The 27438-nt window shown below is 35.8% G+C and overlaps 3 protein-coding genes across 3 annotated transcripts; 1 reads left to right on the plus strand and 2 right to left on the minus strand.

The window, feature by feature from the left end:
• Positions 1–991: 991 nt before the first annotated feature.
• LOC121412165 lies at positions 992–2442 on the minus strand. The gene is made up of 2 exons (XM_041605073.1): positions 2224–2442; positions 992–1631 (listed from the first exon to the last, which is right to left on the minus strand). Exons 1-2 carry the CDS (start codon positions 2225–2227, stop codon positions 1243–1245), a joined length of 393 nt encoding a protein of 130 aa, XP_041461007.1. The 5' UTR covers positions 2228–2442; the 3' UTR covers positions 992–1242.
• Positions 2443–3399: 957 nt separating this feature from the next.
• On the minus strand, positions 3400–7394 carry LOC121412166. The gene is made up of 2 exons (XM_041605074.1): positions 7131–7394; positions 3400–3690 (listed from the first exon to the last, which is right to left on the minus strand). The coding sequence occupies exons 1-2, from the start codon at positions 7200–7202 to the stop codon at positions 3433–3435; spliced, it is 330 nt and encodes a 109-aa protein (XP_041461008.1). The 5' UTR covers positions 7203–7394; the 3' UTR covers positions 3400–3432.
• Positions 7395–7671: 277 nt separating this feature from the next.
• Positions 7672–23058, plus strand: LOC121409959 (zinc finger protein GIS2-like). The gene is made up of 6 exons (XM_041601752.1): positions 7672–7772; positions 9527–9675; positions 15671–15739; positions 16989–17057; positions 19315–19546; positions 20298–23058. The coding sequence occupies exons 2-6, from the start codon at positions 9555–9557 to the stop codon at positions 20443–20445; spliced, it is 639 nt and encodes a 212-aa protein (XP_041457686.1). The 5' UTR covers positions 7672–7772; positions 9527–9554; the 3' UTR covers positions 20446–23058.
• Positions 23059–27438: the final 4380 nt, after the last annotated feature.

The raw sequence follows: 27438 nt of genomic DNA on the forward strand, positions 1-27438 counted from the left end.
TATTGGTCTAGTTCATAACACTGGGACACAAGGGTAATCAAGTATCACTGAAGAGCCTGTGATGGTAATTCAACAAATACTCTAACATGGCCAAACTTCATTGACCTTAAAGAGAAATTCTAGTAGTTGCAGTAAACACTGATTTCATGAGAAAGTCTGTAAAACCAGGCTTAATTGTCAGTATATCATCGAGGATCTAAATCTGGTACCGTTACATAAACTGAACTTTGTGAAATCTTGAAATCTACGCTGAAAAATGTTCACGCTGAAGATCACCAACACAGATAGGCACACGTGGGACAGTGTATTATTATTGCTGGAATAAAGACCTGACGGAAGTGACCGAATCCGCGCTCATTTTGCTTATTTCTCAGCAATTACACAATTTCTTCCAGAATCCTTTGGCACATATTTTTTATTCATACAAACAGACACTTGGGTGGTCATTATATTAGATTCTGTAAGAATTCATTTTGAGATCCTTACCAATACTGGAATTTATCTTTAAATGACCATTGACTGTGGTCATGTGACCTGAAACTCGTACAGAATGTTCAAGGATACTTGATTACTCTTATGTCCAAGTTTTATGAACTAGACCAACATACTTTCAAAGTTATGATGGTAATTCAACAAATACCCCAATTCGGCCAAAGTTCATTGACCCTAAATGAGCTTTGACCTTGATCATGTGACCTGAAACTCATGCAGGATGTGTGGTGATACTTGATTAACCTTATGTCCAAGTTTAATGAACTAGGTCCATATACTTTCTAAGTTATGATGACATTTCAAAAACTTAACCTCAGGTTAAGATTTTGATGTTGATTCCCCCAACATGGTCTAAGTTCATTGACCTTGGTCACGTGACATGAAACTCTAATAGGATGTTCAGTAATACTTGATAAACCTTATGGCCAAGTTTCATGAACTAGGTCCATATACTTTCTAAGTTATGATGTCATTTCAAAAACTTAACCTCAGGTTAAGATTTGATGTTGAAGCTGCCGCCGCCAGAAAAGCGGCGCCTATAGTCTCACTCTGCTATGCAGGTGAGACAAAAACTTTTGAATGAAGACCCCAGATTTTATAGTTAAGGAATCAAACTCTTCTTGGTCCCCCTGGGCATATATGCACTGTTAAGATTCACTTAGAACTGTGAGTCTTTCCAAGAGACTGGCACATTGTAGTGGCATGGCTCAGTGAGTGTGGTGCAGCTACTCTTGTCCTCTTTGGAATCGCTCATTGAGAGTGGGATCCTTTGGCATAACCATGTTCCTGAGTCGCAGCTCGCTTGGTTGGCCGGCCCCTTGTTAAGCTTCTCCTACCTCCAAGCTTCACTTTTCTCCTGGCGATTGACAATGGTTGAACACCAATGCTGGGCCCAGAGGTGAGAGGTGACTGATCAGTAGCCTTGGTCTTTGATGATGTACATGTGCAGTTTGCAAAGTTGATACCATTATACCGACCAAACATACTCATGGCTGAGGTTAAACTGTTATTCCCTTTCAACTTTGAATAGCTTTTCAACATTTTCTTGACAGGGCCCTCGAACACCTCAGGATTTCCTTGAAGTCTTCGTTTCATGTCTTCAAACATTTCCTGAAGACCTTCCTCCAAATAATTTGGAACTGAAACCAAAGAAAAGAAAATACTTCAAGTCAACAGGCACATGTATTACATAGATAAAAAAATATGCAAATGAATGATAAACATGATTTAAAATAAAAATAACAGTGATTCAAAAATAGGTTAAATTTTAATTTATCAAACAAAATATAACTACAGTAACTGTAACATGTGAGAGCTGTTTAAAAAGGCAATTGCAAATCAAAATGCTTTGAGGTCAATTCTCAAATAAGGTAACTGGTTGATTTCAAAGTGTTTTAATGAACTTTACTGCCTCATAAAAAAATGCTGATGCATGCACAACTCTATAAAGGCATGATCCTCATCAAATTGGAACAAGTTGTACAATTTGCATAGTTTAGATGTTATTGAAAATTTATTATAGGGAAACATATCAAATGCACATACTAATTATTTTTAGTTAAACTGATAAACATATCTATGGATGAATCGATAGATGCCTTCATTATTTTTTACTCACTTTGCTTTTTTTATCTGTGAAAATTTAACAAGCAATGACTGATATTTATGATATTGTCTATCAGAACATGAAGATTAATGGTTTAAAAACACATATCAAATTATTCTACTTACTCATGCAAAATGATCAGATGCTCTTAATCCATTGGCACAATATTGAGGTAACACATCATAAAAGTCATGCAGAACAAGAATGGAAAATGGAGATAATAAAAAATGAATTATATTCAACACATGAATGACATTTAGAATCTGTTAGATTTTGAACATTCAACACTGTTGATCATTTATGATTTGCTTCGTACCTGATCGATACAAATTTTTTGGGATAAAACCTCCAACCCGACATTTTGGGGGTAATTTACAGTCCATCATAGGGAAAGTTGTTCACATATGACATCACACATCCTTGTTACATTGCAAATGTGAGGATCCCTATGGCATTAGTGATTGCAATATCAAATGCTCATAACTTTCTCATTATTTGTCCGATTTTTCTCAAACTTTCTTTGGTTAAATTATTGTTGTGTTGGGGTTGGATTGATTGCACTTTAACTTTCAACCAGACTTAAATGAGGCAAGCACTGCAGAATGCACAGTTCATATAAACATTTATTAAATATTCGATGATGATAACAAATAATACAGGAACATGAGTAAGTCTGATGGTGACTATACTCTCTAAACTCCAATCTCTAATCTATCTGTATGCTGGAAAAATGTGTAAAGTAATCTGCAATCTGATTTGGGTTCAGAAGTGAACCCCTTTTATATTGGTCTGGTCTAGACTTTTTACAACCAAATGGGTGTTGGTCAACCTTGGACGCTTAATTAAAACAATCTGTACGTCATAACTTTACTCTGAATTGGGGGAGTTGACCTTTTAGGGAGAACATGAAATGTAGTGAATAATAAACCCATAAAATGTGTGTGGGTTAGAAGTTTAGCTGGAAGACAAATGAGTACTACTTTCTAATGAAAGTTGGAGCTGGTATACTTCCTGCAGAAGTATTGATTAAGTACATATGTATTGATTATGTATTTATATAATGTTGAATATGTGAGATATTTCTTATCATCACATAACATTATTCCTTGATTTTTCTGTTTTGACACTTGTAAGCCTACTTGTTCCAAACAGACATTTCAGACTCTTATTATTCATTGTATTTCAACATCAATTTCATCATCGCCAGCACTGTGGACATTTATTTAAGGAACCTTTGCCAGCCAACTTGTTTGGTGTATGATATTTCTATTTCCTGTAATAAAATAAAGGAAATCAAATTTAAAACAAAATTTTCATTGTTTTTTGTTGCAGTATCAGAACAGTATTTCATACTTCATCATTTTTTCTATAATGTGATACGGATAAAACGACTTGATAATTACCTTGAAAAGGATACGTTGTCCTTGACATGGGTGGGTTCTCTGTACCCTCCAAGTACACTTCGAGGATTCTTCGAAGTCTTGCTTCCACTTCATGGCATCTGGTGCACTTGCTTCCAGTAAAGCAGTGAATCCAGCATCTTGGAGACTGAAAGATGTTATGACATAGTCATAATTATCTGGAAGAACTGCCTGTATACAAACAGAGATAAAAAATTATAAAAGACTATGTTTGTCTAGACTATAGGTCAACCCAGTCACATCTATCTGATAAAGGCCTAAAAAGGCTTCACAAGAATTAATGCTTCAATTAAGTTCAAGTTGTTCAACAACACTTTTAAAAACTCAAAACAGCATTTCACCTGCAATGATTAAAGGGATGGCCGAGGCTGGAAATATTTCTCAATATATAGACTAGAGTTAAATTCACAGAGCAAAATGCTGAAAATAAGATAAAAAATCAGAAAAAACAAAGTTATTGAATTTTAAAGATTTCTATTATTCTGGTGCAACAGTTCTAAGCATGTCTTCACAAATATTCATTAGGTGGGCTGATAATACATATCCCCACTTGTTCTTTTGTATTTTATTATATGAAATTAGGTTTATTCAAAAATTTTCTACCAAGACCTAAAACAATTGGATTGACAACTGATTAAGTACATTAGTTATGTATGAAAAAAAAATTTCATGTGACAACCTCAAAATGCAGCCTTAGTTTGTCATCAAAAACCCTGAATCATGTGCAAAGTGAATGGGTGCACAGACATGGGGTACCATTTTTTTTCCAATCTGAAAATGAATGCCTGAGGTTTTTTCAAGAAAATCCTATATTTTCTTTCATTTTTTAATAAGAAATTGGATACACTTACCGTACTCTTAATAATATAAGGAACACTATTTTGTGAAATAAGGAGAAATTCAATCTTAACCCAAAATTGTTTGGTGCGCAGACTTGGGGACCACCATCATAGTTTTTTTCATAGGGCCCAACAGTTAATAGGCCAGTGCTTAGAAGATTAGGTGGTCGATAAGGGGTAGTTCCAACGGTGACAGCCCTCAAGACCGAGGGTCCGCTAGACTGAGGGTCCGTGAGACCGAGGGTCCGCGAGACCGAGGGTCTGCGAGACCGAGGGTCCGCGAGCCCGAAGGTCCGCGAGACCGAAGGCCCGCGAGACCAACTTTTTCCCCCTTCATCGGTTGTCGCGGTCGAGTGGTTTAAGGCGCCTCGTTGCAGCGGCGTAACAGGTGCCTGTTATCAGAGGGGGGGGGGGGGGGGCAGTGCAAAAAAATTCTGGTAACTAAGTCCAGAATTAGTGGCTTTGCGAGGATTTCATTTTAGGCATGTTAGGGGGCGATGGTGAGCACGCGAAGTGTGAGAATTACTTAATAATGAGCGCGCGAAAGGCGATCCATATTTTAAGTGGAGTTTCCCCTTCCAGCGCGAAGCACGGAAGCTCTGACATTTTCTTCGAATTGTTCCTTGTCTGCTCTCGCTCATCTTACGTTCTCCTATACCTTTTTATTTTCTCGCTGACGTTTCCCCTTATTTTTTTTTTTGGGGGGTGGCTTTTTTGGCTACGAAGTTGTAATACATATAATTGTTCATAATTATTATTCATCAATAGATTCCCTTTTTCATATCAATTTTATAACATTTCAGCTTCTGCTGAATATTATTAGACTTGGAATAGTTTGCAAACATATAATACTACGAAATCGGACACCCCATCCCCTCTCTTACTTTATCGTCTAACGAAATCATACCATAGTCTCTGAAGAAATCTACACAACGGAGGTGAAACCAAAAAATGTTACAATTAGACTGATGACCCAAAATACACTGGCGCCGCATCTGAAGTTGGCTGTTGCAAATTTCAAGATTTTTTTATAGGAATATCCTAACCATATTTTGAATAGAAACGCACACACTGACAGACACAGAGCACATTCAAATAAATCAATTGGATATTCTTCCCAGTTCTTTTCCTTTGTACTTTTCTTACAGCTCTTTTTACTTTCAATTTCTCCTATCGTTCCTCTTGACCCCCCCCTTCTCTCTCTCCTCTGTTTTCTTTAATTTTTTTCTTCGTAATTTTTGTCTACGTCTTTTCTCTATGCTCTAGGTGAACTCGGCGCTTCTATTAATTCATTTTCCTTCCTTTTTACGGCCATTTTTTATTATCATTTACCTCACCTACCATTTTTTTCTTCATCCAGATTTCAGAGACATAACTTTAACATACAGGACTGTTTATAAAACTTTGTCCGGTATTAGAAAAAATATTCATCCATTTATTTGGAGTGTCGGTTTTAAAAATTGATTGAATAAACTAAAGTGATGAATAAAACAAAGTGACAAAATGAAACAAAGCAAAACAAAAATGCCAAATAATGTTAACAATTTAAATGATAGTAATAATAATAATTATGATGATAAAAACAACGGTAATAATATAACAGCTAGTACTACTACTACTACTTCTACTACGAATATGAATATGACTACTACAACTACTACAACTACTACTAGGACTTCTACTTCTACTACTGCTGCTGATATCGTGATAACAAAAATAATAACACCAATAAAAAATGGGTTTTAGTAGAACTCCCCGAGAGGACTACTCCTCCGGAGGGCGACTCCCCCATGAGAACTCCCCCGAAGAACCATTCTTCCGAGGACAGGTATTAATGTACGTTTTCTTTAGAACTTTCACCTTCTTGTTCTTATTATTCTGTTTAAATGAAAAAAAAGCTAAGATAAGATTGCCCATAATGAAAGTTCAATGTTCCAGGTGTTTGTATTTCCATAATTCCAGTTTTCTTGTTAAATATTAAATGTACAAGATCATGAAGCAGAATTACCAGAAAAATAAATATTAAATGAGTAGATTTCGTGTCAGTGAAATAAGGCATCGTAGTTTATACTAGTGTAAGTAGCAGAAACACCCCCTCCCTGCACCCCCCCCCCAGAGGCAGAGAGACGTTTCGTGAGCGCAGTACCTCTAAAATGAAATTCTAGCAACGCCACTGGCACTGATTATATTTAGTTACCGGGAATTATTTGACCCCCTTCCCGATAACAGAAACCTGTTACGCCACTGCAACGAGGCCTCTTAAACCACTCGACCGCGGCAACCGATGAAGGGAAAAAAAGTCAGTCTCGCGGGTCTTCGGTCGCACAGGGCCTCGGTCTCACGGGGCCTCGGTCTCGCGGACCCTCGGCCTCGCGGACCTTCGCATCGGTCAAGAGTTCGGACCCCGTTCCAACCATACCATAATTGATGTGGCATTAAAATTATAAAAAAGAAAGTTCACATCAAAGTCAAACTCAAAGCTCTCATATCTTGTGAATAAAAATTTAAAAGAACCATACCGGTATTTTTATAAAAATAGCACGTTTTTGTAGCATTGATAATGACAAAATCCAATGAAAATACTCATTTTTCACCTTTCCTAGTTTCCTTTGTGATCAAGTGTCAGAATTGCTTTCATTACCCTTCCCCCACTAGGCCTACTCCAGAAAAACTTTGACATGTTGTTTAGCCTACTAAACATGCTAAAGCAAACATGGCAAAACTGCACACAAAACACCTGCTGAGCAGAAATTAAAAAGAAAACAAATTTACCTTCAGTTGAGTGGGAATGACATCATGAGGATTGACAGTTTCATCTCGACTTGTACGGTCAGTACTGTCCATGACGAAATGATGTTTTTATGAGCTCTAAGACTAAGTACGGTACCAAGATCAGACCATGATCGTGATGATGATGATGATCAAGATGATATTTTTCACCTGATATCACGCACGCGGGAATTGGGGGAATCGAAGCGATCGCGAGCGCTTGATGTTGCTAGCTAGCAGCAGCAAGCTTGAATTGAGCGCACAAATTAGACTTGCCCGCGAGCCGTTTCTGTGGGGTTTTTTAATGTTTTGGCGGAGCAGTGGTGTAAAAAAAAATACGCTTCCCGGATATCTACTGGTGCGCCCGGATGGTGCGTCTCTAAAATTGATGTAGAGCCCCGGTTCTCAATCCGTAATATCAATGCATGTCTCATGAATATTCAATGAACAAAATGATGATGTCATCAGGCAATTGGTTGGTTACTTTTTTGCAGACCGCACTTCATTACAGCGAAGCGCGAGAAAAGCAGAAAGGAAAGCAAGATGGATTGTTTTTTGCGTTTCGTGTGCAAATGTCACGTGCCAAATACGACATTTTACATGCTGCTGGATCTAGGAAAAGAGGCTTCTTTCCGAGACATTTCGGTAATTTATTTTGATTGATAACTGATACTAGTATAAAAACATACCCAGAATTTCTGTTAGCACGGATCACTATAGTATATGTGACTATGCTTTCTGTGCACCCTGTGTACTAGTATGAAACGTAAACAATACCCACGTGCGGGTGAATGTTGACGCCAAGACTCCGACTCCGAGTCAGAGTCAGACTGCACTGGTGAGTGGCGGTGGTGAGACTGTCTGAGTCGTGAGTGCATGCCAAACTATAGTCTATACAGGATTACAGGCTTTACAGCTGGCAGCCGTCTGTTTCGAGTTTTTAAACATTTTTTAAAAATTTCTCCTCGTACACAGACGGCTCGCTATCGTGCAGCCACCATTAGGGGACTTGCAATGCAAAATCCCCCCCGTCAGGGCTTTTCAATTTTTGTCGATCTAATGAATAAAAATTTTGAAAATTAACGCGACCGAAATGCAATAATTGCAATTTCCCTCGGTAATCCTCTGTTTTAGGGGTCCAAATTATTTTAGATTGCTAACTTCAGGCAAAAGTCACAAATGCACTTACAATGAGAATAAGTCGTCCGCAAGCTACAAGGCCGTGAACGTACGAGCGCGCTCGATCGCCTATCGGCCTGGCTGGTCAGTTGACTGCTCTCCTGGGGAGTCAAGGCGAAAGGTGGGGGGGGTCCAATAGATACATATATATTGCTATATAACACCTCCTCTGTTAATAAAATCCCCTCAAACAGAGGAGGTGTTATATAGCAATATATATGTATCTATTGGACCCCCCCCCCTTGTGCCTGCGCCCCTTAATAATGGAGCAGTTCATCCCCTCTTGCCACCACCCCTTCTCCTTGCTACCAATGTCATCATTATGCCCTAAAATGTACCCCCCAATGCCACAATTAATAAAATCCCCTCAAACAGAGGAGGTGATATATAGCAATATATGTATCTATTGGACCCCCCCCACCTTTCGCCTTGACTCCGATCCCCGGGAGAGCAGTCAATTGACCAGCCAGGCCGATAGGCGATCGAGGGCGCTCGTACGTTCACGGCCTTGTAGCTTGCGGACGACTTATTCTCATTGTAAGTGCATTTGTGACTTTTGCCTGAAGTTAGCAACCTAAAATAATTTGGACCCCTAAAACAGAGGATTACCTTTCCCTCTTGGCATTGATTGCCAAAAAATGGAGAAAAATAAAGTTAAAAGGAACAAAATCAAAAACAGTGACTTACCTCGGCTGTCGTGCAAATTCACTTCCCTGTTTTATCCGATCTTAAGTACATAAACATATGGCCATTGAGTCCCCTGTACACTAGAACTTCGGTCTCTGTATTTGGTGAGTGAAGCCAACGGAGTTCAGCTAAACAACCAACAAGAGATTACAGATCAACAACTCCATTTTCCATGCCACAGGCAGGCATAATATGTGCTCGCCTTAGCGACACATAATTTTTGGTGTCCATATTTTTTGCGCAAACATTGAAGGGAGGGGTCATTTTAGGGCCTAATAATGAAAATTATTAGTGAATGTCAATGCCACTGAGAATAGTATCATTGTGAAATGAAATGATTCCAGATATTGAGGTCAGTCTTTTGGGGGCTTTGTATCGAAAGTTATTTGGCAAAGTCACGAAATGAGGTCGCTCTTTCCAGAATGAGTCGATTGTGGTGAAGCCCAAACATTACTTTGCATCAGAAATTTTAAAGATGTGATTAAATTTTTGTTGAGTCATTTATTATTCTTTTTGTTCACGTCTATCCCCAGGTGATATAAATTGATATTAGATTCCAAGATGAACTCCGGTCCATGCTTCAGATGTGGTAAGGGTGGACATATTGCCCGTGATTGTCAGAATGAAGTGAGAAATGGTGACGACTATGCTAGGAATGGATTTGGGGGAGGAAGAAACAGAGGTATGTATAAAGGTTAAATAAGATGATAAAGATAATAAAATAGAATACACACAACCTTGAAATATTGATTATGAATGAAAGATTATTATTTCACTTGCAGTGATGTGTAGAATATTTATAACAAATTTAATGTGTTCTGCAAAAATGTGAATATTTTTTTCTTTTTGATATTGACTAATTATAAGCAATTGATGACTTCACATCTTTAATGATTAAGAGTATATATTTACTTGGTTACAAATAAAAACAAAAAGAGAAAAACACTGGTGGCATTACACATTTATAAATAGGTAAGTAAGTACTCAAAGAAGAATTTCCAGAATTTTTACAAAAATTCATATTTGAACACTATCATATCATTCTAATTTATTTTTAGGTGTGGTTAAAGGTTCAGGCAAATATGACATAGAATTGCATTGTTTTTAATGTAATTTTTTTGTTGATAAATTGTTTGGCTACGTTTAGGTCGTTTTACAAATTCCAATGGTGGGTCTCTATTGTCCAGTAAGTATCGCTTGTTGCAATCTTAGACCGATTGATGCCGTTCTGCATGTAACTGTAAACATTGTACTTGTATTGTAGATACATATAGGCCTACCTGGTGCTGTATACTCTACACAGACTATTTTGAAACCTGCTTTTGAAGGCATTGTTCACATTCAATCGAACATTGACTTTGTCTTTTGTTATCATTTTGGTATTATAAACAACTGGGTTGGATTAATAGGCTCTTCTGAAGTGTAGTTGACTGTATTTAGGTTACTGCCCCAGGGGTGTTTACTTTGACGAAGATCACAAATCCCTGATAATTAAGCATATGGCTTATGGGAAAGTTGTCACTGTCCTAATTTTGAGGCTCGGAGGGAAAACCCATCTTGATCTTGGACCGGAAGGATTAGCAAACAAAATTTCTGTGTCCTGGATCGGCCTGGAACTTGGAGCCACCGCACAACACAGCCTGGCCTTGCTTGGTGCACGCCAGACCCTAATTCACTTTCATACCTAGCGATGTCAGTGAACTAATTTAATGTAAATTTTGTCCAAATCAATTCCCAAGTACCGATCTTAATGGCACTTCCAAGGTAACGGAGCAACATTCAGAAATAAATTTTAGCATTCAATTTTAATCATTATTTGCAAAGAAATGGCACCTGACAGTAGTTCCTGAAACCCACTTTTGAAAATATTTACATATGTTTCAGCGATCCACATCATTAATGAGATATGAATATTCATAAACATGGTTACACAGTCCTTCACGTTTATAATTTCGTGGAGCTCAATAAATCGCTCTCATTTTTCTTAGCTCAATTGATCTCCTCAGAATCGCTCTCCGTGAGGAGCTCAAATCAATTCATTGCATTACATGTGTGATAAATAGATAGTTCTTAACATTGTATATATGCAATAGCTGTGTTAGCTATTAATTAATCTGTGGTGAAACTAGACCTGGGTCACGTCAATACGTTTACAAAATGTCGTAAGCGCTCCTCCAAAAAAAAAAAAATTGCTAAAATTTCACATTTTACATCTTTAAATCGATGAAATGGCCTTCTCTTTTCCATAATTCCTTGAAATTACTGATTTGAACTTACCTCGGTAAATATTGTAGTTCCACATGTAGACTTCCATGGTTTTGCCATGAAAATCTACATATGGGACTACATGGGACAGCAATATTTACCGAGTTTCAATTAAAATCAGTCGGGGAAAGAGATGAATATTCTTCTTTTTTCTGATAGTTTTCAACTAAATCGAAGTAATTTTGAGGAATGATGGAAAAAAAGAGGCCATTTCATGGATTTAAAGATGTGAAATGTGAAATTTTTTCAATTTTATTTTAATTTTTTTTTTTTTTTTAGGAGCATGATTTTTTGGCTCTCCTTATTTTTTTTTTAGGAGCAGCGCGGTAGGAGGACCAGTGCGATCGCGCTCCTCAAAAATGAAGGTCTGGTTACCGAGTTTGGACATGCATTTTCTAGGATAAAACATTTCACTCAAACTTTTAAAATGACTATCAGAAGTTTAAAGTTATTGATTGGATTCTCTGTTTTAGCTATATCATGCTGCATTACATTACAAAATTGGTGTATTTTTTTGTCTCGCCCACCAGAGGTGAAGGCGAGACTTAGGGATCCAAATGTCGTCTGTCCGTCCGTCACAAATCTAATGACACATAACTCCACAACCGTAGGTCACTTTTCAACCAAAACTTGGGTGGTAGATGGACTTAGGGGACCTGCATGATATGCTGCAGTCAGAGGTCATATGGTAAGGTCAAAGGTCATTTTCAGGTCAATGTTAAAGTTTACATGCAAGACTCTCTTATGACACCTAACTCCGCAACCGTAGGTCGCTTTTCAACCAAACTTGGATGGTAGATGGACTTGGGGGACCTGCATGTGATGCTGCAGTTAGACGTCACATGGTAAGGTCAAAGGTCATTTTCAGGTCAATGTTAAAGTTTACATGCAAGACTCTCTTATGACACCTAACTCTGCAACCGTAAGTCACTTTTCAACCAAACTTGGATGGTGGGTAGACTTGGGGGACCTGCATGTTATGCTGCAGTCAGAGGTCACATGATAAGGTCAAAGGTCATTTTCAAGTCAACATTAAAGTTTACATGCAAGGCTCTTAAGGCAAGTGTTATTCCATCCCAGTCATATTGCAATGAGGTTTTGATACAATTCTGTTGCATGCCCTCGCGAATCACGATATTTCTGGTTATTTTTATACGTGGGCGAGACACAAAATTGCTTTTGCCTTGTGTTAATTACGACTTAAAACGTAAACCCTTACCCGGTTATAGAATGACATCTGATATATCTACACAAAGGCAACGTGAAATGAACTTATATTTGAACATTTTCTTTTAATATGATGTAAAATGATGACCTTCATATTATCCAAAAGAAAATTTACAAAACAAGCAATAGTTTTCTGTTAGATTGAAATTAAGTTCTAAAAAAGATATGTAGTCCCATGTATAGAATTTTGGTTTAGTTTGGATTCTTCAATAAGGAGATAATGTAAGAAAAAAAATTGTGGCTACATTTTTGGATCAGGAACAGCTTTATTTTGGCTTCGATCTTGATTTCATCATTAAATTCTCAGATTTAGGGCCTCTTGCCACCATATATTCTTTTGGATATGTGCAGAAATTGGTGATTATAACTGGCAAACACAAAGTCAACAAACAGTGTTGCTGCCCTCTACATTCGTTTGGTGAAATATTAACTAAGAAATCAAAAGAAGACATCGCGATCAAAGCCAAAATAAGGTTTTTTTTCTGCTTGATGGGGCTGAAATTGATTTCAAGGATCGATTAAGTTAGATTGTCTGGGAGTAAATATGAGCCTAGTTCATGCATGGAGGTAAATAGTTACATCATCTTGCTGTTTATGTGGTATTTTTCCAAGACTTATTATAGCTTCTGATCTCTGCTGTTTATAGCTCTCAACCCGGACTGGCTTGACCCTGCGAAAATTCTCCCAACTTGCCAGGTTCGGAGTTCCGGCCGGCCTGCCTCCCAGTATACCTTGTCCCTTGTCAAAATTTACTTTCCCAGTTGCATGTTTGAAATCTACATAGTTTCAGGGATCTCAAATGTAACCCTATCTTAACTGGGCTATTTATACGGGGGGGGGGGTTCAATTTGACCCCCTCCCCCTCAGAATTCGGCTGTTGATTGCTGTGAAAATTTGCACGCAGAAGTACATGTGAACTCCAAGACAGTACAGTAAACTTTTAAGAAAATTGATCGCTTTTATTTTTTGATTACTTTTGCAAATAAGCGTATGAATTTGCCCTAAATTTACTCTTTTTTGTGGTATGTTTTTGCCTTTAACCCACTTTATAATAGCTAGTAGAATGCTATTTTTGGTGAACAAATATACATTTTTAATTTCTATAAATTTCCTATGTATTTTTTTGTTTTTTATTCTTATGTATTTCTTTATTTTTCAAACTTTTTTTTGGGATGAACTTTGTCAGGAACCCTTTGTCATGAATAACATACATGTAAATCCACCTAAAACAACAAAAGTAAAAATAATCATACTTATATGATTTTTGGTTGAAAAACACAATTTGCATTGACTTTGTACACATGGAATCATGTTTTCAAGCAATTTTGTACCTACAAAGTATTCCATAATTTCAGAACCAAGTACCCGGTCATCGCAAATTTGATCTAAAAAGATGCGCAAGGCTTGAAAGGAAAGCCAGTGAGCTGCGCAGTCAAAAAATGTTGCCTAGCGGCATAGTTACGAAATTTGTCAAGGCCCCCCCCCCCAGTGTAATGGGTTAAAGCAGTCATAACTTTCTTATTGCTTGTCTGATTTCTTTCAAACTTTCACCATTCTGTTTTATTTATTTTGATAATTTCCAACACATTTTATGACCAAGGCTCTATTCCACTGTAAATTGATAATTTGACAACACGTACATTATATGTAGTGCTTCTATTTTAGGTAGGGTTTTTTTTCTTCTTTTTTTTTGGTCTGTTTTTGCTGCTGTTAGCATGCAATGCATGCTTTTAGACCTACATGTACATACTATTTGTCAAGTAGTTCACATTTTATTGCCATTTGTTGCTCTCAATTTTGACAAATTAAGATGACAGTTAAGGTGTCTTGCCCTTGCAACCTTTACAATGGATATGATAAAGTTTACATGATTAAGTCACCTTTACTTTCATTTGTGAACTCTACAGTGTTTGCTGGAGGCAGCATGGTTTGGGGTCGTTTGTCCTTAAATCTGCCTGCTGTGTTTCCTTATGATTACTTTGGGTGTGTTTATGCTTCCATTGCGAGGACAGAATCAGCGATTTTAAACGTCGATTCAAAACGCTGATCGTAAACGTGGTTCTGGGAGTGCTGTTTATGCTTAACTTTTCAGAGCAAATCATGATCTCCAGCTGGCTTCGCATCGTAAAGTGAGGTCAAATTGGGCGAGCCTTTTTTCGAAAGTTTTTTCAGATTGTTATTACGTGGAGATAACATGGAGCAATACGACTATTTGCCCGCGGATTTTCATCTCACCGGAAGCATGTACCAAATGACGTCATTTAAACACGTTTACGATCGTGGTTCTGTTTATACTTCCCCAGAAAGCCTGATTCTGGTCAAACGACGTTTACAAACGCACCTTTTTGTGAGTTTACGATCGGCGTTTTGAAACAGCGTTTAAATGAAAATAAGCATGGACGCAACCGTGTTTTGGACTAATCACGTTTGGAAACGCTGATTCTGGCCTGAAAAGTGGAAGCATAAACACGGCCTTAGACCGTTTGAATCTAGAGGAATCATCCTTGTGATTATAAGATTAGTTTGGGGGGTTATGACTAGTTACGGCAAAGGTCACAGAGATCACATGTATCTTGTTTTCATAAATGATGCTCTTATTACAAGGTGAATGATCACAGATTATTTGAAAATTTTAGAAGTTATAAAGAATGTCCATGTATTTTTGATCTGGTATTTGCATAGTATTAAATTTTGACTGACAATGTGCAGTCAAGATTCCAAGTTTTAAGGATGAGTTGCAACATTTGCATGCATGAAAGTCTCAATTATTATATATCCAGTATTAATATTGAAGGGTGTTATAGCTCTGTAAGACTGGATTTTTATTTTTACATTTATGAGATGGGTAGTTCTCTGTTTTGAAGTTGAGATAAGCTCCAGTGGCTATTGTCCTGTGGAATTTTGTCCCTATAAATCAGAGCTGTTGATCTCAAAGGTTGCTGAAAGGCACAAGAAGGTCATAGATCACTATTAAATGGGTTTCAGCAATTGTTATTGGTATTTTTATTTTGTTTTGTCTCAAGCAAATTCCTTTCAACAATGTTGCAAAATGTAATTTTACAGTTGGCAATTTGCCAAACTGGGCAAGGCATGTGAAGCCTATTTTTTTGTGGTGACAAAACATTGAGTTTCATGTTTTTCAGCTACAGCCAAATGTATTTCTGATCTTGTTTATGCTGTTACAGATACTAGATGCTACAAGTGTAACCAATTTGGTCACAGGGCCCGTGATTGTTCAGACACATCTGAGGAGGGTAAGAATAACTAGATATATCATTTTGGCAAGTCATTTCTTGATACATTCTGAATTTTACTTGGCACTTATCAGCAGACAGTACTTTCTTGTAGGATTGGGGTTAGGTTAGGCACGATGGAAACAAACATTGGCCAGAAAGTGGACATCAAACTGCAATTAATATTCCCTCTGGCCAAGTACAATGTAGATATTGAACCACTTCATGTGCAATAGTGACTTAAGCCTGGCGCACACTCCACAATTAGTTGTGACCCGATTTTCAAAGAAATCATAAGAATGATTTAAGGTTAACAAATTTAGTATTTTATAAAGAAATTGTTTTTCCATCTCAGTTGCTTTCAGAGTCAGCACTGCTGCTATATTGGATTGCGTAATGCAGGCAAGAATGTCAGAGGTGTTCTGCTTGTTAAAAATTTGCAGCTACGGGTGGATTTCAATCATGCAAAATTGATATGTCTACCACTTCATGTCTGAATATTTTATGGTCAAACTCGTGGCGTATTGAAATAATTATAATGTCACAAGTCATGGTGACTGATGAATGGTACTTACATAGTTCCTTTTTTCCTTGCCTCTATTTGGTGCCTCATATTCCAATGACTTTGTACATAAAATGTTTTCAAAGGTCAATCCACCCCAGAAAAATGATGATTTGAATAGAGAAAAACAAACAAGCACAATGTGAAGATTTCATCAAAATTGGATATAAAATAAGAAAGTTATGGCATTTAAAAGTTATGCTTATTTTTCACAAAATAGTTATATGCGAAACTCAGTGACATGCAAATGAGTCGATGATGTCCCTCACTCAATATTTCTTTTGTTTATTGTTTGAATCATACAATATTTTAATTTTTACAGACAATAAGGACCAACTTGACGTAACCATAAACTTGAAATACTGGTATTGTTTTTCCACATGTTCAAGAAGGAATGAAATTTTGTTTCACAGGACAATGAAGAGAAAATTAGAATTCTTTCATATTTTGTGTAATAAATACAAAAGTAGTGTGTGACATCATCAGTCTGCTCATTTGCATACCAACCAGGATGTGCATATAAATGTTCTGTGAAATTAAGCAAAACTTTAAAATGTCATAACACCATTTTCCATCCAATTTTGATGAAATTTTCAGTGTTAGGCTTGTTGGATTTTGTATTCAAATCAACTTTTAGTTGGGGTGGACTTGTCCTTTTAGGCTGTGTTGCATGATATCTGAATAAGTCATCACTTTTTTTCAAACCAGATCTCTGCTATCGATGTGGAAAACCAGGGCACATCTCCAGTAGCTGTCCAAACACCGATATAGAATATGGTAAGTGCCTTAACCCTAAATCTCCCGGGGTATTTTGATTCTTGTCATTCCGAGGGGGGGATCACGCGAGCGATGCAAAAATTTGCACGCTGGTAGTGTGCGATGTAATCTACAAGGCTGTATGGTAAAACTTTCCAAAATAATGAGATTTTATTTCATATGAATTATGCTAAATTTATGCGTTATAATCATACTTTTTGCTCTAATTCACTTTAAAAGCTAGAATGCTAATTTTTGGTAAAAATGTTCTTTTTAGCATTCTTAACAATCACATTTAAAAAAAACTTCGGTTTGCAAATCAATTTCTTATGTATTTTATTGTTTTATGAATTTCTTATGTATTTCTTTGTTTTTCCACTTTTTGTTTTTTATTGTTTTTTCAATGGAAATCGTTCCAGACTTAATTCTGATCATAAACAAGGCAAAATTAATTAAGTAAAAGTAGAAATAATGATACATTTATGAATTTTGGCTCAATACACAATTTGCATTGGATTTTTACATGAAATTACGTTTATGAGCAATTTTGGGTCCGACATGCACTTACATAATGTTGCGTAATGTCGTAAACGCGTACCCAGGTGTCACAAATTTGGTCTCAAAATTTGCGCGAGACTTGAAAGTAAAAGGTCAGTAGTCAAAGATTAGACAAAAAAAGTAGACTTGGATAGATAGAAAGGAAATCACACAAATATAAGAATGAAAATTTCATTAAAATCAGATGTGACATAGCAAAGTTATGACATTTTAAAGAATTGCTCCTAACAGCTTATATCCATAGCCTGGAGGGTGTTTGTAAGTAAGAATGACTGGTGGTCCTTTATTTTGGTAAATGGTATACAACATCGTCGTTCTTAAAGTCACTCTTAACATACGAACAGCTTTATGAAACGGCCCCCTGGTCGGTATGCAGATGATAAGAGTGATGATGTCACCCACTCACGATGGCAGTCATCGGTCTACCAAATCAGAAAAAAAAAAGAAATTCAGTGTCCCCAAAGACTACAAATTATCAATCAAGTTTTGGCCTATATTTTTTTTTCTAGATCTGTTTATAAAATTTTTCAAATAATTAGAGCAATTGTGACTGATCTATTACTCAGTTGATCGAGGTTTGGAAATTATATCATATGAGGAATTTTACATATAATAATATGCAACATTTATATAGCGCTTAATACAAATGTTTTTAAGCGCTGCATACTATTACCCCGGCTTAAGCACATATAGATCTAGATGAAGAAATATAGGCCTAAACTTGGTTGATAATTTATAGTCTTTGGCGACACTGAATTTCTTCTGTATGTATTTATTTTGCAGTCCACCGGTCTCTGCCGTAAATTAATCCCGGGCGGTCACCGGTCGAACCATATTTGTTATCGCTTACATGTCTATTATGTAAATTATCCCTCTATTATGTAATCGTCACAATTTGTCATTTATTTATTTTTGTACTTTATATGCATTATGATTATTGCTATTATATCGAATTACCAATAAATGCAGAAACAAATGCCAAAAAACAAAACAAAAACAAAAAAAAAAACAAAACAGGATGACCCGTGGCTTATTACTGTATCCTATTAACGTATAATTGAAATACATACAAAATTGTTCCCCACAATGCGAAGCAAAATTTGATTCCTCCTTGAATATGTGGAATTGCCACTGATGCAACCTTTATTGATCCAATGAAACTGCTTCATATAGGCAATCTAAAAAAAATTAAAATGTGCTATATTTCATATGATAGAATACAAATAAAATAGTGTGTGACATTGACTCATTTGTGTATTACCCATGTTGTGCATATGCATTGGTCCAATTTATTTCTTCTTCATACATACGCATGAAAATTTTTTGTACCAAAATCTGGCCTCATTTCATTGTTGATTATAAAAAATCAAGAAGACGGAAGTCTATAGGCGAAGCCATCCACAATAAAAAAAACATCAAAAGCAAGACAGGAGTCTATAGGCGAAGCCATCCACAATTAGTAGACTTTGCCACATCAGACATATCGCATAGCAGCAAAGACAATAACTGCAACCTTTTCCCAAATAACAGGCTACTGTTTTTCGAAAATGAGAGAATTCTTAAATTTCCTGGTTGCAAATTAGTTGAGGGTAAAATTGGGATGGGGCTAATGTTAGTCTTGGGTATAAAGAATAGCTATTCTCTTGAAAGGGTGTTCAGACTTTTGTGGATTGTTTCTTAATTTTTTCGAATGACCATTTCTCCCCTACATCTTGTATAGTCAAGTGTTACAACTGTGGGAAACAGGGACACATGAAGAGTAACTGTCCTGAGGGTAAGGCTTGCTACAACTGTGGGAGTACCAGTCATGTGAAAGCCCAATGTCCAGAGAATGGAGATAGAGACTATGGAAGTCGTGGAAGATCAGGTGGTGGTGGTGGTGGTTCAGCCTGTTTCAACTGTAAGGAGGAAGGTCACCAAGCTTTTGCATGCCCCAACATGACTTGCTACAAGTAAGAATAATTTGACTTGTGTCTTCTTGTTTCCTTCTTAAGCAAGCTTAATGTTTCACCAAATTATGCAAAGGCCATGTCCACCAGTTGCTAGTGGATTTGATCCCCCCCCCCCCGTGATGTTAGGGTTAATGAAAGCATGATTTGTTTCTTATGTAAGCATTTGAATTGTATCCTGTGAATCTGAACAGCCTCCTTATATTCAATTTTTATCAGATATTTTGTGTTATATGCTTTGATTTTTCTCTTTTCATTCAAAGTACTTGCTTTTTGGGTGGCTTTAACTTATTCTGTTCTACTTTGTGACATATTAGGAAATGATTTGTAATAATTTTTTGCTTCTCTGTATAGATGGTACCAGAAACATGTCTTTGAATCATTGGTCCTTTGATTTTCATTCATGTAATAAGAGAAGAACACTTAGCGTATGAATTTCAAACTCGTTCCAAATTATCACAGAAGTCATCATAAACCGAGATATACCTTGTTCTTAAAAATATGTAAGTGCCAACTTACTATAATTTTCATTGTTTCGTTTATCATTTTTACTTGCGAAAGGCACAATAGGACATCATCCATGACCTAGGAAAAAAAAAATGTCTGACAAGACCCTTTTTTTTACTCCCGTTATGTCATACAAACTTTTTTGGGGCTTTACCAAGAAATCATTTTAAGGATCAACTTTAATCTGTTTGTAGAAGTTATGTGTGATGACACTCTGTTTGATGAGTTTTTTTTTTAATCACATCAGCTGTGACGGGAAAGGACACAAGGCTCGTGACTGTCCTGACGTAGAGAGTCAAGAGTACCGGGGATACCGTGGAACGCAGAAAGATACCAAGTGCTACAACTGTGGCAGGATGGGCCACATTGCTCGTGATTGCAGTGGCAGCGCTTGAACCATCAAACCCCACTCCGGCTATCTCCACTAAAACCTTGTTGTTTCCAGTCAGTTGATGGGGGTAGGAAAGAAGAGATATGAACTATTGAAATACAAAGTTTTTTTTTTCTGAAGTGAAAAAAAAAGAATGTGAGCATAATAAATTGAGACAAATTCAACTGACAAAAAGTGGTGCAACCACTTTGATTATCATGTTTGGGGGTGTTGATAATCAAAGAAATATAAATGTGAAAATCAAGCCTGATGTGTGGAAAAGTGGAACACTAGGGTGTATAACGATGCAAGATGCCGGAATTTGCCGTCAAAGAAAGCAGTGTTGCAGGCCTGTGCAGGAAGAGCACAGTTCGGTGTCGAGGGGAGATGTGGGAGATCAAAGAAAAAAAATTCAAATGACCTTGTTTGGTCAACTGATGAAGATACTGGGTGATGGTGTAGGAGTATCTAGTGGAGTGGAGTTTGGTGATGAGCCCAATCCTTTTTAACAACATGGGATAGGCTTTCTTAGATATATCTTAAGTTTTCAAAGCAGATATTAGTTTTAATGGTGTTCAAAAATAATACAATCATATAAGGAAATTGTAGAAAAATCATCGTTTGCGTGTGGATGTATGTTGCTTGTATTATTCTTTTATTCATTTTTCCCCTGCTCTAAAAGTATAATTTGTCACCTAATGTTCAAGTGAAGCTTCTGGAGGTTCTAACAAAGCAGCTGAGCTTGTATATGTATATTATGATTATCATAAGTTACAAGTGAAAATAAACTTTATTAGTTTTTAGATTGTGCATCACACCTACATGTAGGTTAGTGCATATCTTATGTACTGTAGGAAAAAGAATTTTTTTAAGAAACGGTAAAATATTATTGTTTTTCTAATATCATTAATACAGTTCAGACTGAATCATTGGATGTTAAATACAACTGGCATTTTTTTTTTCAGGCGTTATTTTTCACATCTTACAGCCCGAATTTGCAACATAGGGTAAGCTTTAGTATCGCAATGAGTAACGATTTCCAGTTTCCATGTAAATTTTTTTTTTCTCTCATTGTAATCAGTTGTTTAGATATTTATTTTCAATACAGCAATTGATAAGGTGTTGAAATTGCTATGTTTTGAATGTGATTGATGTCTAGTAGTTAATGTTAGTATTGGTATGGTCAATTTCTAACAGATGATAAGTGTAAAGGGATGGGAAGAATTATTCATGTAAGATTTGTTTTTACAAAGTCCTTTGTAATTTTTTATGTCCCTTTTGGCTAAGCAGGTACATCACTATTACATATTATAGTTTTAATATGACCATCTTTATTCCTGAATAAATTAAGTGCCTGTGTAACTAATTATGAGGTACATTACCATTTTGTTTCATAAATGAAATTGGAATCACTTTTCTTTTCTCTTACAATGCATTCTACATTTTAGACTTTTACAGGCCTATCAGAATTTAAAATTATTTATGAAGGATCATTTTCTAATAGCAGTGTTTCGTTCACATGGAAAATGATACATGAAATGTTATACTTATGAATGTTTATTGTTTTAAGAATTTTATTCATGTATGTTGAGTCAGTGTTAAATAATTGATTTAGATATTGAAATCTTCTGCTTCAAATAGGGTGTATTTCATTAACTGCACACTTTCTGGTGTCATCCAGTAATGGAATTATTTTTCCCCTGATTGATACCCATCAATCAATAAAACAAAATGGATATAAATGACTAAACAATTTTGATTTTGAAACAAAAGTTGATATGATGGCTGCTACGTGATGCAGGGAAGTGACAATGATTTGACAAGTGGGGAACAGTATGGCCATCTACATGTACTATCATTCATTGTTTTTGTAAATATAGTTTGTATGGAAAGGGCAGTTCAGATTTCTTTTGTTGAGTAATAGAAAAAAAACAAGCCCTGATCACTTCTGAATTTTTCTTTCCCGAAAGTGGCTGAAATCATCTTAGTTTTCTGAAAATGCTGCATCGTACATTAATAATGTTCCATGTAGTGCATCCTGTAAAACAAAACATTGCTATCAATAACACAAGTAGTGGTGCTGTGGATCAGATTTCTATGGTAGTTCTTCAAATACAACTTTTAGCTTAACATTTCAAAGCAGAAAAGAATGGTGATAAACCAACAGAAAGTAATATGTATTTTATGTCACATCATACCACTCAAGACAAACAAAGGTCAGTGTCAGCTTCACTGTATTGTAGGTTCATTTGCATTGCAAAATTGTTGTTAGACATAATTCTTGAGAATACTGTGTCCATTGTGATATATTTGGGATTCAAGATACACTGGACTTTTGAACAGAAGGCAAGAAGAATCTGAACTGAAGTGGGGTCTTGAATGATGCCAATCATTAAGAACCAAAATGGGAGGGGTGTAATCATATTTGTGTGTCCATGAATGTGACCCTTATATTATTATTATTGGACCAGCAGTTTTATCAGTGGCACTTGTGTTACAGTCATGTATCATTTTTACCTGCTGAAGATCATATCTGTGCCCGTAGTTTTGTACATAGGTTATGATCTGGAAACTTTAAAATGTTTGATTATCCACTTGACAGAGAAGATCAATTAAGAACACTTTGAGTATAAAGTAATAATTATTTGGTGTTAATGGTTTTATGTAAAGAGTTTGATGTCTGTTATGTGAATGAATGTGCTTGATTGTCTCATTAGCTGCTTGGGATGTGATTGATCTTCATGAAGCATTAAATGCAATTATACTCATACTTTAACCACTGAAAGTTACAGTTTCTACATGATACTTTTCTTTGGGGGAAACAATACAGTATATTCTCCAGCTCCATGACAATTGCTCGGATGGAAAATCTGCACATTAAGCCAAACATAATACCTAACATCCAAAACTGAGTAAACCCCAAATGTTCAGTCCTAACTCGTACCCTGTGCCCTCTGAGACATAGAGTACCGTAGTTGATGACGTCGAAATTTGGGTTAAAGAGATTTATGGAGTCCAAAGATATTTGACTGTTTCATCTATTCATATTCATTGTTACCAGCGGAAATTATTTAATAAAACACTCCCAGGAAAGCTTTTGATTCAAACAAAAATAAAATAAATGCTTGAAAATGGAAAGGTCTGAACAGAAACATGAAAGAGAATTCCATAATAAAACTGAATCACACAATTACACATACTTCAAAGTTAGTGGGCCACTTTATTTCACCAATGCATTATATATAATGTACTTTCTTATTTTACATGTATGTTATACAGTTTCATAAGCAACATCAGCTTGGTCATCTGTTATGCCCATCACAATAGCATCGCCACACAATTAGGGGCTTCCCCACTACTGCAGCTGAAAGACTGCATCAGATTATGCAATGGGAAAAGCCATTTCTTCACGAATATTTAATTGATATCAACATAAAAAGTAATACAAATAATTAAATAGAGCAAACTAAATTAGTACTTAATCTGCAACATCAAAGATGATATCAGTTGTAAATTACTCATAGAAGAACCATATACACATGGTTACAATATCTTTCGTTACACCTGAAGTACTGATATTGATGCTCTGGTTGGACCTGAAAAGGCTTGAAACATTTATTGCACTACATTTTTCTTTAAAATAATAAATCTGTGAAACTTATGTGGTGGACATATGATGAACCATGGCAGGCCATCCTTCACATTACCTCAACTGTCCTTCAGGGTAAGCATGAGTCGCTTTAATCATGGCAAACAACACAAAGATTAGCTATTCATTAAAGGACTGATTGTTAATGCTTGGTTCCAATCAAATATAAAAATTACATGATCAATGTCTTATCTTCATGTTACCATGCCCATATGTCTATGTACAAGAGGGACTAATATTTTCATCATCATTCAACATCCTGTATCAACACTCTTCTTTATTTTTTCACATTTTGAAAACTGATGCAAATTTTTTTTCTGAAATTAATGCAACTAATCACAAATTGAAAGAAGATAATAGGATATTGGATCAGAAACAAGGAGTTCAGTTTAACATTAATAAACATCAAAAGGTATGCCCCCCAAATGAGTGGTTTAGGAAGGAAGCATCAATTTGTTCTCTCCAATATTGAGTATTTTTTATTTATATTTTGAGAATTTGGTCACCCTGGCATGAATCAAAGTAATGTTGATTTTTCAATATACTGGTATTTTTACAAAGTTGAATAATGTGGATTGGTGCCCTGAAAAACAAGGAACAAGTCAGATAGTGGATCACTGGACGACCAGCCTGCCATAATTTTCAAACTCTCTCCAAATCTTAAAGGGGAAGTGCACTCTGATGAAGTTTCATTTAATGATATTATATAGCAGAAAAATATTGGTGAAGGTTTGATAAAATCTGTCAAAAAATAGAGTAATAGAAATGTTGATTTTTTGATTTCATAGATGAGAAGAAGATCCTCAATGTGATATGAATTCCCCTGTTTTTTTTTCAAATGAAATTAATTTTAATTGTGGGGTGGATATATCATTAGACACATCATTTTATACCCCTTTCTATAAGCAATATATTTTCATTGTTCCATTAAAAAATAGAATATAATAAATTTTTTTACATGGTATATGGGGGAGCTGCTTACAGATATGAATTCCCCTAATGTTTTTTTTTTTAATGAAATTAATTTTCATTGTGGGGTGGATATATCATTAGACACATCATTTTATACCCCTTTCTATAAGCAATATATTTTCATTCATTATGTTCCATTAAAAAATAGAATATAATAAATTTTTTTTACATGGTATATGGGGGAGCTGCTTACAGATAGCACAAATTTAAAAAAAGTACAATTTCATAACTCTTTGATAGTCTTTAATGGATTTTTATCAAACCTACAATTTTTCAAAACCAATTTCTCGTAAGAGTGAAGTTCCCTTTTAGATTTTTGTGAGGTGATGGGACCTATTTCCATATTTTTATTGGGTATTGGGGGGAAACAAATGATTATTGGGGGAAAAAATTACATGGTTTTCAATTATCTAAACATAATACCTCCCATGAATTACCATTTTTACGATTGTTTCTTTCAAGCCAACATTCAGTACAAGTTATACAAAACGTAGTATTATGCCATTTAATCTAAAGTGAATCTAAGTACTGATGTATGATTAGTGCAATGCATATGGCCCACAAGACCAACATATCAGACTGACCATCTGGGAGGGCTAGCAACAAATTTCCAATTTGTTAGCTGTTGATTACATGAGACTCCCATTATAAAGTTTTTAACATTCATAAATCCCTCTGCACAAAACAGTATTTTTCATAATTACATACATGTACAGTGCTCCCCACAAAAAGGAAACCCATTTTCAAAGATAGATTTCATAATTATTAAATATGTTTTCATCATAAATTTAATTTCAGACCAACAGCTTAGCAAATCATTCACGCATGGCAGATTACAACTAATAAATATTGAGGCACGTCAGAAACAATTTGCACAGAAACTCGCGTGTGAATCTGAATCCACTCCCATTTCAGGGTCAGTGAGAGAATCTTAAAGAATAAAAAAGAAATGCTAATGAGCTAATCGTTGAATAAGCATTATCGTCGTATAACGAACCAATCTAGTCCAATTTTTCTGCGCAACTGGATTTTGACATTGAAATTTCACACAAGACTTGCTCATTAATTTGTGAAGTGTTTGTATCATATTAGGTATCAAAATAAACAGAAATAATTGAATTAAAGGATAATGTAAATGAAATATCCAAGTTATTTTTTACTTTGAAGAAAAAAGACTTGGGAATCCCGGTTTCCTTTTTTGTGGGACCCACTGTACATCAAATGATTCTGCTATCAAAACAATATAGAATTATTGCGATCCAGGCAAAGGGGTGTTCTACCCTTGAAAGATAAATGAAAGGTATAATACAAAAATCCATCACCACAGTCTACTAATACTGACAAGTATACCCTAATTTATACCAATTATTTGCATTTGAACAGAACGTTTGTACTAGCTGCTGCATCATAAATTATCAAGAATCAACATTGTCATAGTATGCACAGCAGACATTCAAAACAACAAGTGGCCATGTTTTCAACATTGTAAATTGCAGTGCAAGTATGAGATTATGAAGAACATACATGTACAAGACAATATAAAAGTATTTGCTGTACTATTTGTCCAGGGCTCCGTAACACAAAGATTAGCGATCAAAATACTGTCCAGGGACCAATCAGGGGTGTTCTTTCATATTTGCAGTTCATCGCAAACCTTTGTGTTACGGAGCCCTGATCACACCGATGAGTATTATGCCATTCAAACTTGTACATTTCCAGTAACCACATGACAAGCAGAGGGCAAGATTATGGTGTGGCTAAGCTCAAATGACAGTTTAAACATTCTCTATCTTTTTTTAAGTAATCCCATAAATCTAAACTAAATGTGAAGTTAAGGGTGATTAGCCCCTATTCTACGTTAACCTAATCTAGTCGCACTCATATTAGTTCTTCCTTTTTTAACTCTCTAAGCTTGAGTAACAAGGGCTTCTACATAGACACAATCTCTACAATAACCCTTATGATATATGTACTGTCAAAAAAGTCATTAAGAATGTTTCATATTTAGTACCAGTACTCTTGAATCTGTACAACCAGGATCACCTTTAAAAATACGATATCTTAGTTTGAAAATAGAAGCATTCCTCTCCTCGAAAATGATGGTCCATGAAAATAGTTGTATTCAAAGATTCTGCTCTCCAAATGTTCAAAATTTGAGGAGAAAAAAATAAGCAATGGCGTACTGTTCAAAGCAATATTCCATGTTTTGGCTCTAAATATGACTTGACAACTTTGTATAATTTGATTGAATATGTTTTTCAACAATGAAATATATCAGGTAATTACAATGAAAACAATTTGGTCATTACTTAATAAGAGATAACACAGATTTGTCAACATATTTCTATAGCTTCTTTCAGACAGAGCAGAAATATTCAGAAGGAATAATCTTAATGT

Source organism: Lytechinus variegatus, chromosome 3, assembly GCF_018143015.1.
Source record: "Lytechinus variegatus isolate NC3 chromosome 3, Lvar_3.0, whole genome shotgun sequence".
NCBI lineage: Eukaryota > Metazoa > Echinodermata > Echinoidea > Temnopleuroida > Toxopneustidae > Lytechinus > Lytechinus variegatus.

Bases quoted from the DNA above. Each gene is read 5' to 3' on its own strand.
- LOC121412166 (XM_041605074.1), bottom strand. From the start codon at position 7,202: ATGGACAGTACTGACCGTACAAGTCGAGATGAAACTGTCAATCCTCAT. The intron at 3,691-7,130 runs GTAAATTTGTTT...GTTTGTATACAG, and splicing joins TCATTCCCACTCAACTGAAG to GCAGTTCTTCCAGATAATTA.
- LOC121409959 (XM_041601752.1), top strand. From the start codon at position 9,555: ATGAACTCCGGTCCATGCTTCAGATGTGGTAAGGGTGGACATATTGCC. The intron at 9,676-15,670 runs GTATGTATAAAG...ATGCTGTTACAG, and splicing joins TGGGGGAGGAAGAAACAGAG to ATACTAGATGCTACAAGTGT. The intron at 15,740-16,988 runs GTAAGAATAACT...TTTTCAAACCAG, and splicing joins TTCAGACACATCTGAGGAGG to ATCTCTGCTATCGATGTGGA.